This window comes from Octopus sinensis, linkage group LG5 (genome assembly GCF_006345805.1).
Source record: "Octopus sinensis linkage group LG5, ASM634580v1, whole genome shotgun sequence".
Taxonomy (NCBI): Eukaryota; Metazoa; Mollusca; class Cephalopoda; order Octopoda; family Octopodidae; genus Octopus; species Octopus sinensis.
Window position 1 is genome coordinate 90,752,324 of NC_043001.1, and position 13,260 is coordinate 90,765,583.

The 13,260-nt window shown below is 38.8% G+C and overlaps 1 protein-coding gene across 2 annotated transcripts in view; it reads right to left on the reverse strand.

Moving 5' to 3' along the window:
- The window catches only part of LOC115212394, a 61,398-nt gene that overhangs the window by 39,438 nt on the left and 8,700 nt on the right, over positions 1 to 13,260 (reverse strand). For both annotated transcript variants that reach the window (XM_029781280.2, XM_036502935.1), the window contains exons 2-5: positions 12,688 to 12,837; positions 11,153 to 11,401; positions 7,261 to 7,327; positions 3,199 to 3,361 (exon numbers count right to left, since the gene is read on the reverse strand). In XM_029781280.2, the coding sequence (XP_029637140.1) occupies positions 3,199 to 3,361; positions 7,261 to 7,327; positions 11,153 to 11,401; positions 12,688 to 12,837 (629 nt within the window). The remainder of the gene's footprint in view (positions 1 to 3,198; positions 3,362 to 7,260; positions 7,328 to 11,152; positions 11,402 to 12,687; positions 12,838 to 13,260) is intronic.

The window sequence follows — 13,260 nt, forward strand, 5'->3', positions numbered from 1 at the left end:
GCAAGTTCAGTTTCTGTTGACAACACATGTAGCCCAGCTTGATCTATCATCATCATCATCGTTTAACGTCTGTTTTCCATGCTAGCATGGGTTGGACGGTTCGACTGGGGTCTGGGAAGCTAAGAGGCTGTGCCAAGCTCCAGTCTGATCTGGCAGTTTCTACAGCTGGATGCTCTTCCTAATGCCAACTACGCCGTGGGTGTAGTGGGTGCTTTTTACGTGCCACCGGCACAGGGGCCAGAGGAGGCTGGCAAACAGCCACAATCGGTTTGTGCTTTTTACGTGTCACCAGCAGGGACGCCAGTCAGGTGGTGCTGGCATCAACCACGTTCGGATGGTGCTTTTTACGTGCCACCAGCACAGGTATCTTAACTACAATTTCCATTTGATTTTTATTTTGATGTTGGTGTTGACGTTGACGTACTTGACTCAATAGGTCTCCTCAAGAACAGTGGGTCACTCTACGATCCAAGGTTAGTACAGCAGGCCGTCCTGCGAAACACAAAAACCATAGCAACAATGACGATCAACACTCTTCACAACAGACTCAACAATTATGCAGCAATTAACTGATCTCCCTTTATTTAAATCTATTTATAGTTAAATAGATTATAGAGTCTTTGACAGGAATGATCTACACAAGCTAATAAAAGACACATCAATTATACAGTATTATTGATACTCAGAGCAGTTAACTCTGCCTCTTGTATCATACACTATTTATAGTTAAATAGATTATGTCAGGGGAGGGGGCTCCAAAAGGGGTCTCAGGGAGTAGTGTCCCTGCCTTCCTGAGTTAGTTTTCCACCATATTTCTTAAAAATCGTGGTAGAGGCCTTGACCTTGGGACCACTCATGTCTAGAAACTGAGGTTGGGGGTAAGCAAGGACATGCTCCCCATAGAAAATCCAGCTCTGACGAAGCCACATGATAGCAAAGGAGAATGGGTACCACCCAGCCCAAAGGTTGGGGTGGGCTAAGATTGGTTTGAAAAAGGGGGATGGCCAAGACAACGAGATGGTGTAATTTTCATTTTAGGCGGCGAGCTGGCAGAATCGTTAGCACACCAGGCGAAATTCTTAGCGGTATTTTGTCTGCCACTATGTTCTGAGTTCAAATTCCGCCATGGTCAACTTAGCCTTTTGTCCTTTCGGGGTCGATTAAATAAATACCAGTTATGTAATCGGCTTAATCCCTTTGTTTGTCTCCTCTATATTTAGCCTCTTGTGAGCAATAAAGAAATAAGACAGCGAGATGGTGTGAGGGCAGTTGCTATGGCATTGAGGTAGATCCGGCCACCCCCATTAACGGGGACAAAACCGAGATTTAAAACACTGGATGATGATGATAGATTATGTCAGTGAGAGTTAACTGTCTTTGACAAAGATGATACAGAAACTCTTCAGTAGTAGACAAACATTACAGTAACACCTGCTCACCTCACTTTATTCCTCCCCACCATTAAAACACCTTTCCTTTCCACTTCTTCCTCCCGTTCTATTTTCTGTCTTTTGTTTTCTTTCCCTTCTTTTATTTCTTCTTTTTTATTTCTCCTCTTTTTCCCTTTATATCGTTTCCTTTTTCTCCTTCACGCACATATATGTGCATGTGAATTCCATCATTTCTTCAGTCATAACTTACCTGAAGGCTTTGTATCCCCACAAGAGAAACCCAAAGTAGCAAAAGGCTGACTTAATCAAAATAAAAATATTAATCTCTGCTATATGATTGAGTACTCTTTCTTGCAGCAGTCGACACTAAATGCATGCTACGACTTATTTATGACAGTAACCAGTAAAAGCATTAGAGAATATTATTTATTCTAAAGGCAGCGAGCTGGTAGAATCGTTAGCACACTGGGTGTTAGCAGTATTTTGTCTGCCGCTAATCGAATTAATCCCTTTGTCTGTCCTTGTTTGTCCACTCTATGTTTAGCCCCTTGTGGGTAGTAAAGAAATAGGTATTTCGTCTGCCATTACGTTCTGAGTTCAAATTCCGCCGAGGTCGACTTTGCCTTTCATCCTTTCAGGGTCGATAAATTAAGTACCAGTTACGCACTGGGGTAATTGACTTAATGTCCTTGTTTGTCTCCTCTATGTTTAGTCCCTTGTGGGCATTAAAGAAATAAGAATGTTATTTATTCTAAATCTCTGCACTCTGAGTTTCAAATTCTACTAAGGTCAACTTTATCTTTCATCATTTTAGGGTCAATAACAAAAAATTATATATCTAGGACAGTGGACAGGCAGAACTGTAAGAATGTTGGACCAAATGCCTTGCAATATTTATTCGTTCTTTTAATTCTTTCATAGTTTATTTGAGTGGCAGGCTTAACTTGTTGCCAAGTTTAACATCAATTCTTTACACATGTGGTCAAAAATAACAGTACATTTCACAGATTTCTTACCAAACCTAGACCTACTCAAAAATGGATAAAACAATGGTTTCAATTATAACAGATGAAAATTGTTTAAGTTCTTATAAAGGTAAAACAAGGAGGCCCCTAAAGATCAGAAGAGAGGTGCATAAAAAACCTTTGGCTCCTGTGATACTAATTACTTGAGGCTACCTCTGGTTCAGTTATACGAATGTCATGTTTATAGTGACCTATATTAAAACCTACCATCAAAATTTTATGTTAATTTATATTCCAAACACTAGTTTAATAATGATAAAGTTATTTTCCAAATTCTTCATTAGTTTCAAAATTAATTGACACAAAATTAATGCAATTCATTAGAAATATGATAATGAAAGGCTAATGAGAGAAGAAAACCTAGTACTGATGATGTCCAGAGATGAAAGCAACTGAAACACAGACTTTCATTTCTAACAAAGGGATTAATATTCAGAAGAATTATAATCTCATTTTAGTACTTCAATACTTAAAAGTATTTCGTTTTTTGATTTGGTTTGCAAGATTCTTTATATGAGTTCGTGTGTTGAAGCATATTCTGTTGTGTCTGGGGAGAGTCATTTTCTTTTTGTGCCTTATAATGTAACACACTCACCAGTAAAATTTCCACTTCTTTCTTACTTTTATTTTCCTAAAATTTTCGTTGCATCTTGCAACCTTTTCAATAGTCTTGACATTATAAGGCACAAAAAGAAAATGACTCTCCCCAGACACAACAGAAAATACTTAAAAGTGTTATTCAACAAAATAATAATTCAAGATTATTAACATAGAATACGTACATAAATTGCTTTGCATTCAAATTACTTCTCTGCTGAATTAACTTAATCTTTTCACGGTCCATCTCCATGAACATTTTACGGGTCAGTACACGCTGCATCATCTGTTGTTTCATTCTCTTCCAATCCATATTGTTTTTCGATAGAGCTGTAGGTAGTTTAGCACCTGCAATATCATCGTAACTATGATACCAACAGAGATGTAAGAACAACGGAGTAAATCAGATAAATGGTAAGTGGTTTCGTGGCTACAGTTCTAAACTGCATCTTTCTCAAAGTTAATTTATTAGAGATGATAAAACAGCTACAAATGTGAGCATGAATACTGCTATTAAAGGAAATAATGATGAAGAACTCTAAAGCCTATTCCTGTTGTGAAAAGTATGTATAAGCACCTAATTACTGTCAATGTAGCATTACAAACATGAAATCTTACCCTGCTAGGCTGATACTTTATTGACTTAGTTATTTCCAATTCTCTGATATTCGTTAGCCGCTCTGGCAATGATCACACTCGGATGGTGCTCCTAGCACCCTACTAGCATGGGGCACAAGTGCCTTACTGGCACTTATGCCCTGTGTTAGTAGGGTGCTAAGAGCACCATCCGAGCATGATCGTTGCCAGAGCAGCTATCTGGCCTCCATGCCAGTGGCACGTAAAAGACACCATTCGAGTGTGATCGTTACCAGCATCGCCTTACTGGCACCTGTGCCGGTGGCATGTGTAAAAAGATTTGAGCGAGGTCGTTGCCAGTACCGCCTGATTGGCCCCCGTGCCAGTGGCATGTAAAAGCACCCACTGCACTCTCGGAGTGGTTGGTGTTAGGAAGGGCATCCAGCTGTAGAAACTCTGCCAGATCTTGATTGGAGCCTGATGCAGCCATCTGGTTCGCCAGCCCTCAGTCAAATCGTCCAACCCATGCTAGGATGGAAAGCTGACGTTAAACGATGATGATGATAAATGAGGCTGAAAAAGTATATATATTTCTTCTTTCCCCACTTCATTTATGTTTAATTTTGAATTCTAATGGCTACTTTACTCTTTCACAATAACAATGGCTATATTACTTGTTGGCTGCTGCCAGCTCAACCATCCCCTCCATGGTTCTTGACAAACTAGGCCCAGTCACCAACCTATCATAAGTTCCTTTGGTAACTGACTGCCCCTCTTCCTCTTACATCATGGAGACATGTATTATTCTCAGGGGCCAAGGAACAACCATGGTGAACTCCTCTATGACAAACTCTATCCTCATGCCTACATGAGAGAGATACGTGGCCTCTTCAATTGAAGGCTAAGAGGTTATGTGCTCTGAACAAACCCATTAACCCTTTCATTACCAACCCGGCTGTGGCTCTGTAGTACGAATGTCTTGTTTTCATAAGTTTTGAATTAAAATCTTCCATCAAACCTTAGTCACAATTTATGTTCCTAACACTAGCTTAATGATGGCTAAGTTATTTTACTAAATTCTTTGTTATATTTTAAATAATTGAAAGAAACACAGAGCAACTCAAAATAAATACGGTAACGAAAAGGTTAATATATAAAACAGACCCTGCTTTAATCTCACAGAGACATGAACTCTGCATGCCACACTATCAGTAACCTATCTAGGAGAATAGTAACACTGAATAAAAATTGATACAGAATAGGGAAATACTTCAGTTTTCTTTCTGACAGACTCTCTAGTATTGCATCACAATAAAATACACCCAGTCAATGCCATAATGTAATTGATGATATAAAAAAAGCATCCATCTGAAATATTATGCTAAAAAGAGAAATAACTAACACAGATGTACCTTCCACGAGCCACAATGCAGCAACCTAACAAAGAAGGAAGTAACTAAATAAAAACTTATATAAAGGAGACTCTTTAGTCCCTCTTTCAGCTAACCTCTCTAGTTAAAATACACTTAACCCTTTAGAATTTAAACCTGCCATATCTAGCCAATTTATTCTACCTGTTTTAGGTTCAAATTGGTCAGATCCAGCCTCTTACACCTGCCCTACATTCTAAAAATAAAGTCACATCATCAAAATCTCAAAGTTATGAGATAATGCCTGATTAATTCTTTTACTTTTTTACTTGTTTCAGTCATTTTGACTGTGGCCATGCTGGAGCACCGCCTTTAGTTGAGCAAATCGACCCCAGGACTTATTCTTTGTAAGTCTAGTACTTATTCTATCGGTCTCTTTTGCCGAACCGCTAATTTACGGGGACGTATACACACCACCATCAGTTATCAAGCTATGTTGGGGGGACAAACACACACACACACATATATATATATATACATATATACGATGGGCTTCTTTCAGTTTCCATCTACCAAATCCACTCACAAGGCTTTAGTCGGCCCGAGGCTATAGTAGAAGACACTTGCCCAAAGTGCTACGTAGTGGGACTGAACCCGAACCATGTGGTTCATAAGCATGCTACTTACCACACATACACACGCATATACATATATACAACGGGCTTCTTTCAGTTTCCAACTACCAAATCCACTCACAAGGTTTTAGTCGGCCCGAGGCTATAGTAGAAGACACTTGCCCAAGGTTCCACACAGTGGGACTGAACCCTGAACCATGTGGGTTGTAAGCAAGCTACTTAGCACACAGCCACTCCTATGCCTCTAAACAAAGTAAATAGACAAGCACTGCATCTGACAGAATAATCTGAATGCTAAAGGGTTAAAATACACTTAATCATGATAGACTGCATAGAGTTCATGCTGTAAAGTGTTTGGTTATAGAAGGGCATCATCATCATCGCTTAACGTCCACTTTCCATGCTGGCATGGGTTGGACGATTTGACTGAAGTCTGGCGAACCAGATGGCTGCACCAGACTCCAATCTGATCTTGATGCCCTTCCTAACACCAACCACTCCAAGAGTGTAGTGGGTGCTTTTACGTGCCAGTCAGGTGGTATTAGCAATGGCCACGCTCAAATGGTGCTTTTTATGTGCCACCTGCACAGGAGCCAGTCCAGCAGCACTGGCAACGACCTCGCTCAAATGTTTTTCACATGCCACCAGCACAAGTGCCAGTAAGGCAACGCAGGTAACGATCACGCTCAAATGGTTCTATTTTTACGTGCCACCAGCACAGAGGCCAGCTTATTGCTCTGGCAATGATCACGCTCATATGGTACTCTTAGCACTCCACTAGCATGGATAAAAACATGTTAAACAGATATAACAACGAAGATTGAAATGGTATGTTTTATTTTCAATGGTTTGGTCTGGAATAAATGGTTTGTGTCATGTCCTTTACAGATCTCCAGTGACCAGTGAGATCAATGCAACTGATGCTCTTGTTGAACACCTCCAGGTAGATGGATGTGGAGAGAAACATGAGTGTGCGGGAATAAGACAAGTTTAGTAGTGTGTGAGATATAGAGACATAACTAAGAAGACCCACTTTCAGAACAGGAAGGTCTGTGGCTAATGGTGAAATTCTGTGCGATATGTCCAATAATTACCAGTCTGGAAAAGATGATGTAAAATAGAGTTGTTGTTGATGATGATGACAATCGTAGCATCAACAATGGGGGGGGGGGGACAATGACAACAACAACAGCAATGATAATGAAGAATGGTAATGATGGTGACCATGATGATGATGATGTTCATGATGACAAGAACAAAGAGCAGAAAGGAGAATGTTGTGGTGGCAGTGGTGGTGATGATGACAACAACAACAAAGAATGATGATGATAATTATGATGTTCATGAGGACAACAAAGAAGAAAAAGAAGAATGATTGAGGTGGTGGTGATGATGAGGAGGATGGAGAGGAATGTGGTAGTGGTGAAAATGGTGGACGTGAAGTCAACAGCAGCAGCCATACATCATAGGTACAAAACACTGAAATGCTCCTGTACCTTTTTAGAACAGGTTTTCTCTACAAAGCAGCTAATTACAATATCAATATTTTATTCCTTCAAAAGTCACTTCTTGTACAATGAAATAAATAAAAAAAAAACAATTGAAAATGTAAATAAATTCAAAGAACATACAACTTTTCTAAGCTGTGACAAAAGAAAACACATACCTATGCCGTTATTAAAGTTCTTTACCATTTTCTTATAATCTAATGGAAAAGAAATTTTTCCAGATGCCTAGAAAATAAAATATTTTTTAATAAATTTCAGTTTTTTTTCTTCTTCATTTCTTCTGACTTCTAAAGTTCAATTCTGAAATTTAAATATTAAATGTGGTTGATTCCAGCCTGCACAAAGTTCTCTTGTTCTTTAATAATATTACACCCTGAACTCACCTATTACTTTACTCTAAAACATATATATTGAGTTCTAACTAATAATTATTAGCATCACTCAGCCAAAGTGAAATCATTATATACATACCAGGTGGTATCAAAAAGCTCCCAGACTAGTTCTGTAGTGTGCCAACAGATGGCAGCACATGGTTATGTGCAAAGTGAGAGTCTGCAGTGACCTTCATGAGGCAATGTGCCAAGTGATATTATTGTGTTTAGTTTGCAAGTTGTGAAATTTGTGTTTTGGAGATCATGTATATGCTGTAGTCTATGGTTTTTGTCATTAACAGGAAGTTGGAACAAAGAGCCTACATGAAATTTTGCATTAAACTTGGGAAGTCTGCAACAGATATTGAGCATGATTCAAGAAGCTTATAGTGACAAGGCAATCAGTTGTACACAATGTTTTAAGTTATTTCTTTACTGCCCACAAGAGGCTAAACATAGAGGGGACAAACAAGGACAGAGAAAGGGATTAAGTCGATTACATCGACCGCAAAAGGATGAAAGGTAAAGTCGACCTCAGTGAAACTTGAACTCAGAACATAGCAGCAAACGAAATACCGCTAAGCATTTCGCCCAGCATGCTGACGTTTCTGCCAGCTTGCTGCCTTATGTTCCAAGTGGCATGGGTGCTTCATAAGTGGAGGAAAATCCCTGAAAAACCTGCCATGACCATCACCCCCAAAAATGCGGAGAAAATTCATCAGCTTGTGCATGGGGATCGTCAGAGGACAACCAACAACATTGCTGATGTTGTTGATCTATCATATGGGTCCTTGAAGGCAATCCTAACATCTGAATTGAACATGTGTGCCTCTGCCAAGTTTGTCCTCCACCAGCTGACCACTGAGCAGAAAGAAAATTGCACTGTGGTCTGTCAAGATCTCCGTCAGTGCACTGCTGAAGACCCATCCCTCATGTCGAGGATCATCACCAGTGAAGACAGTTGGGTCCACATGTACAACCCTGATGAAGCAGCAGTCATAACAACAGAAGGGCTTTTCATCTTCATGACAGAGCCACAGCTCAACCAAGAGCACACTCATCGTTTTTTTTCAACATCTGCAGTAGTGAGCATCAAGAATTCTTCCTCCAGCGCCAGACCGTCAATTGAGAGTTCTGCTATGATGTTTTGAAGTAATTGATGGAGGACATTCAACAAAAGCAATTGGATCTGTGGAACACAAAGAATTGGATTCTTCATGCTGACAATGTATCGTATCACTGAGCTCTCCTCACATGTGAGCTTCTCGCCAAGCAGAACATAGTATCACTTCCACACCCACCCTATTTACTACACCCACCCTATTCGCCACACCCACCCTATTCACCACACCCACCCTATTCGCCACACCCACCCTATTCGCCACACCCACCCTATTCGCCAGATTTAGCACCTGCAAAACTTCCATCTCTTCTCCAAAATGAAAATGCAGCTCAAAGGTCGTTATTTCAACGCAGTTTTCAAGATCCAGAGCCAATCCCAGAAGGTCCTCTCTTACAGAAAACAATTTCCAGGCTGGATTCCAAAAGTAGCAAGAAAGCTGGAACTGATATATCACTGCACAAGGTGACTATTTCAAAGGAAATGATGTTAAAACTTAGGTAAATAATTTATTTTTCATTAAATATAACTAATCCAGGAACTTTTTGATACCACTTATATGTCTGTATGTATATAATATACATATAAATGCACATATATATATGTGTATATATATATATATATATATATATATATATATACTTACTCTCCCTCTGTATATATGTGTATGTGTGTGTATAAATTTATAAAAATATGTATAAATTATGTATATATATATATATATATACATACAATCATCATCATCATCATTTAGCATCCACTTTTGATGCTGGCATGGGTTAGATGGTTTGACTGGAACTGATAAGCCAGAGAGCTGCACCAGGTTCCAGTCTAATTTTGGCTTGGTTTCTACAACTGGATGCCCTTGCTAACACCAACCACTCCAAGAGTGTAGAGGGTACCTTTAACATGTCACTGGAACAGGTGTTTTTATGTGTCACTGGCATGGGTGCTTTTACATGTCACTAGCAGGGGTGTTGTTAAATGTCACCAGCATCGGCCACAACTACAATTTCACTTGGCTTGACAAGTCTTCTCAAGCACAGCTAATCACCAAAGGTCATGATCACTCATCATCACTTCAAAGTTCATGCTTCACCACCTTATCCCATGTCTTCCTGGATCTACCTCTCACACAGATTCCCTCCACAGTTAGAGATCAGCACTTCTTTACACAGCTGTCCTAATCCATATGCATTGCTTGACCATACCAATGCAGTTGTCTCTCTTGAACACCATATCTGCTGCCTCTTATGCCCAATTTTTCTCTCAAGATGCTTACACTCTGTCATACATACATACTGACATTGCACATCCAGCAGATTATATTGGATTCATTTCTTTCAAGCCTTTACATGTCCTCTGCAGTCACAGCCTATGTATCACTGCCATATGGTATAGCTGTCTGCACACAGGCATCATACTGTCTGATTTTTAGTCTGAGGGAGAGGTCCTTTGTTGCCAACAGAGATAGGAGCTCTCTGAACTTTGCCCAGCCTATTCTTATTCTATCAGCTACACTCTCAGAGAATCCACCTCCACTGCTGACTTGGTAACCTAGATAACGAAAAGCTATCAACTACTTCTAAGTATCCCATCTGGTACTTGATGGTGTCTACTTTCTGTACATTTCTAGTGTTTATTGTTCCTGTGCATCTGCCACACACAAAGACTTTTTCCCTGTTAACCTTCCTCTGATATTGCTGCACCTCTTATGTGTCCATAGCTTGCACTGTGTACATCTTATGAAGTTTCTACCTACACCTTTTCCTACATATAAGTTTTAGGGTTAGTGACAAACAAAATATACACCACCGGAAGTTCTTGTTGACAAACAACAGCAGTAATTTTATTCAGCTGAATACACATCATTGATTGGTTGAAATTACCGAAATACAAGAACTTTAAGGTGAAATTACTTCGTAAATCTAAGTTTTTTCTCAAAAATGCTAAGAGTAAAACATGTTTTATATAACACATTCTACCAGTGTCCGAAGTTTGAAAGTGTTTAGTTACAAAAAATTATTTTTTAAATCTGCTGGTTAAAGTGAAAAGATTGAATGATAATAATCCTTTCTACTATAAGCACAAGGCCTAAAATTTTGGGGAAGGAGCCTAGTCAATTACATCGACCCCAGTACTCAACTGGTACTTAATTTATCAACTCCAAAAGGTGAAAGGCAAAGTTGATCTTGGCAGAATTTGAACTCAGAACATAAGGACAGGCAAAATGCCGAGTGGAATTTTGCCTGGCATGCTAATGATTCTGCCAGTTTGCCACTTTATAATAAGTAAAAATAATTAAGAACAGCCAGGATTGTTTGAAAGGTTCTTGATATCTAAAGAAACTAGTTGTGACCCAGTATCAAGAACACTGATTCTAAATGTAACACATTTGTGCACGCCTTTAAATAATAATTTCTTAGATTGGCACAAGACCACAAATTATCTTCATCCTGGTGCTTAACTGGTTTATTTTAGTGACCTTAAAATATGACCCTAAAACATTAAGAGACAAAGACAATCCCTGCATAAAGTGAACAACAGTAATAAACTTACTTCTTTTGTCTTATCAGAGCTAACAGATACAACAGTTTTTCCTGGATTTAATTTGGCAGTACCAGTTGTTAAATTATTTATAGTTGTGTGATTTGATTTACAATGATTCTTGGGTTTGTTTAATGTAGTATCAACATTACCAGAATCTGCTATGAATTGTTCAGTCTGGGAAGTTTTGTTGGTATTTTGCTGGGATGATTGTAATTCAGTATTCATGCAGTTTCTCAAGACATCTTGGGCTACATCAAGCTGAAATTAATCAATGTTCTATATTTTACATATGATGATTTCCAAAAAATTGAAATTTAGTTGACATAAAATTCATACAAAGCTGTAGGTAGACAACCACGAGGGAAATGAATCATCAGCTGAAAGGTAGGCAGATGGCATCCTGACACTAGCTAAGAAGGTATTTATGTCTGTAGGCCTTTAAAACAATTAGCAAAAGTTTGGTACATATAACCAAACCATGCCCTCTTGTGAGATGGTCGACCGTACTTTTGGTCTCAGTCATATATTCCACTTAGCAATAAACAAATACTACAGGAGGATGCAATTCACTGCTGAGAGCAGCAAAACTGCTAAAGTTGATAAGCATTTTCAGTATACCTTAAGTGCAGACACAGATATGTGGTTGACAAGACGCTTCCCAACGATGTGGTCTCAGGATCACTCCCACAACGTGGCACTTTAGGCATGTATCTTCTACTACTTGGTAGACAAAAAAAAAGATGAAAGAAACATGTATGTATAATAATAATAATAATAATAATAATAATTGTGTACAGTGCTCAGGTGCACTACAACTCATCTAAAGTGTATATATAATCAGGTGTAGTTTCGGCGGATTTCGGAAAGCATGAGGGCCTTAAAAGATGCAGTGTCATGGCAGTCAACAACTGACGCAGGCAGTTTAAAGTAATAAACAATTATGTGATGAACTTTGTTCATCTTCTAGCTGTTTCTGGTATACGGTGCAATGCACTCATAGTTGAGTGTTTGGGTTTCGCCCTAGAGCTTCACTGAAGCTTGATTTGGCAGAGCTTCTACGGCTGGATGCCCTTCCTAACGCCAACCAATCTGAGAGTGTAGTGGGTGCTTTTACGTGCCACCAGCATGAGGGCCAGTCAGGCAGTACTGGCAATGGTCACGGAAAATCGTGTTTTTTCATTTTTTTATGTGTCACCTGCACACCAGCACAAGTGCCAGTAAGGCAACGCTGGTAACGATCACATACAGGTATTGACACGAATGACTAAAACATTTGCTGGCAGTGCTCCTCTATGGCCACAATCACTATACATGAGTGTGAGACCCAATTTTGACCATAGGCTCAGGAACAGGGGGCACAGGGAGTGCAAGTGCACTATCTACAATTCTTATGGTGCAATGTAAACACTTTGAAAGTTTTGGGTTGGAGCAGGGTTAGCATCTAATAAGCAAATTTCATTCCTACACATATAGCTTTGACTGCCAGTTCCAACAATGTAACATTACAATAAGACCTCCTTTAATGAAATCCTTAAATTACTCACCTCTTTCATGCTCAGTTCCAATTCTTTCTGCTTTTTCTTTTGTTGAATGGCTGCAACACGTTTTCTGAGACGATTTTGAAACTGTCGTTGGCGGACTTCTTTCTCTTGTTGCCGTTTTACATTTTTCTCTTCTTCTTCAACAGCCAACAGCTATATATATATATATATATATATATATATATATATATATATATATTTACACACACACACATATATATATATATATATATACACACACACATACATATATATATATATACGTACACACATACATACATATATATATATATATGTACACACACATACATACATATATATACGTACACACAAACATATATATATCCTTACACATCTCACGGCTGTTTTCATTCCTCAGCTTCACTCTGTATTTCATATCTTCGCTATAATAACTCTGATGAAGGGATAAATAAAATACCCTGGAAACAGCTGTTAGATCTTTTTATAAATGTTCTGAAAACTATTCACAGCATTGGATTTTTTTTATCTTTCTTTCTTTCTTTCTTTCTTTCTTTCTTTCTTTCTTTCTTTCTTTTTTTCTTTTCTTTCTTTCTT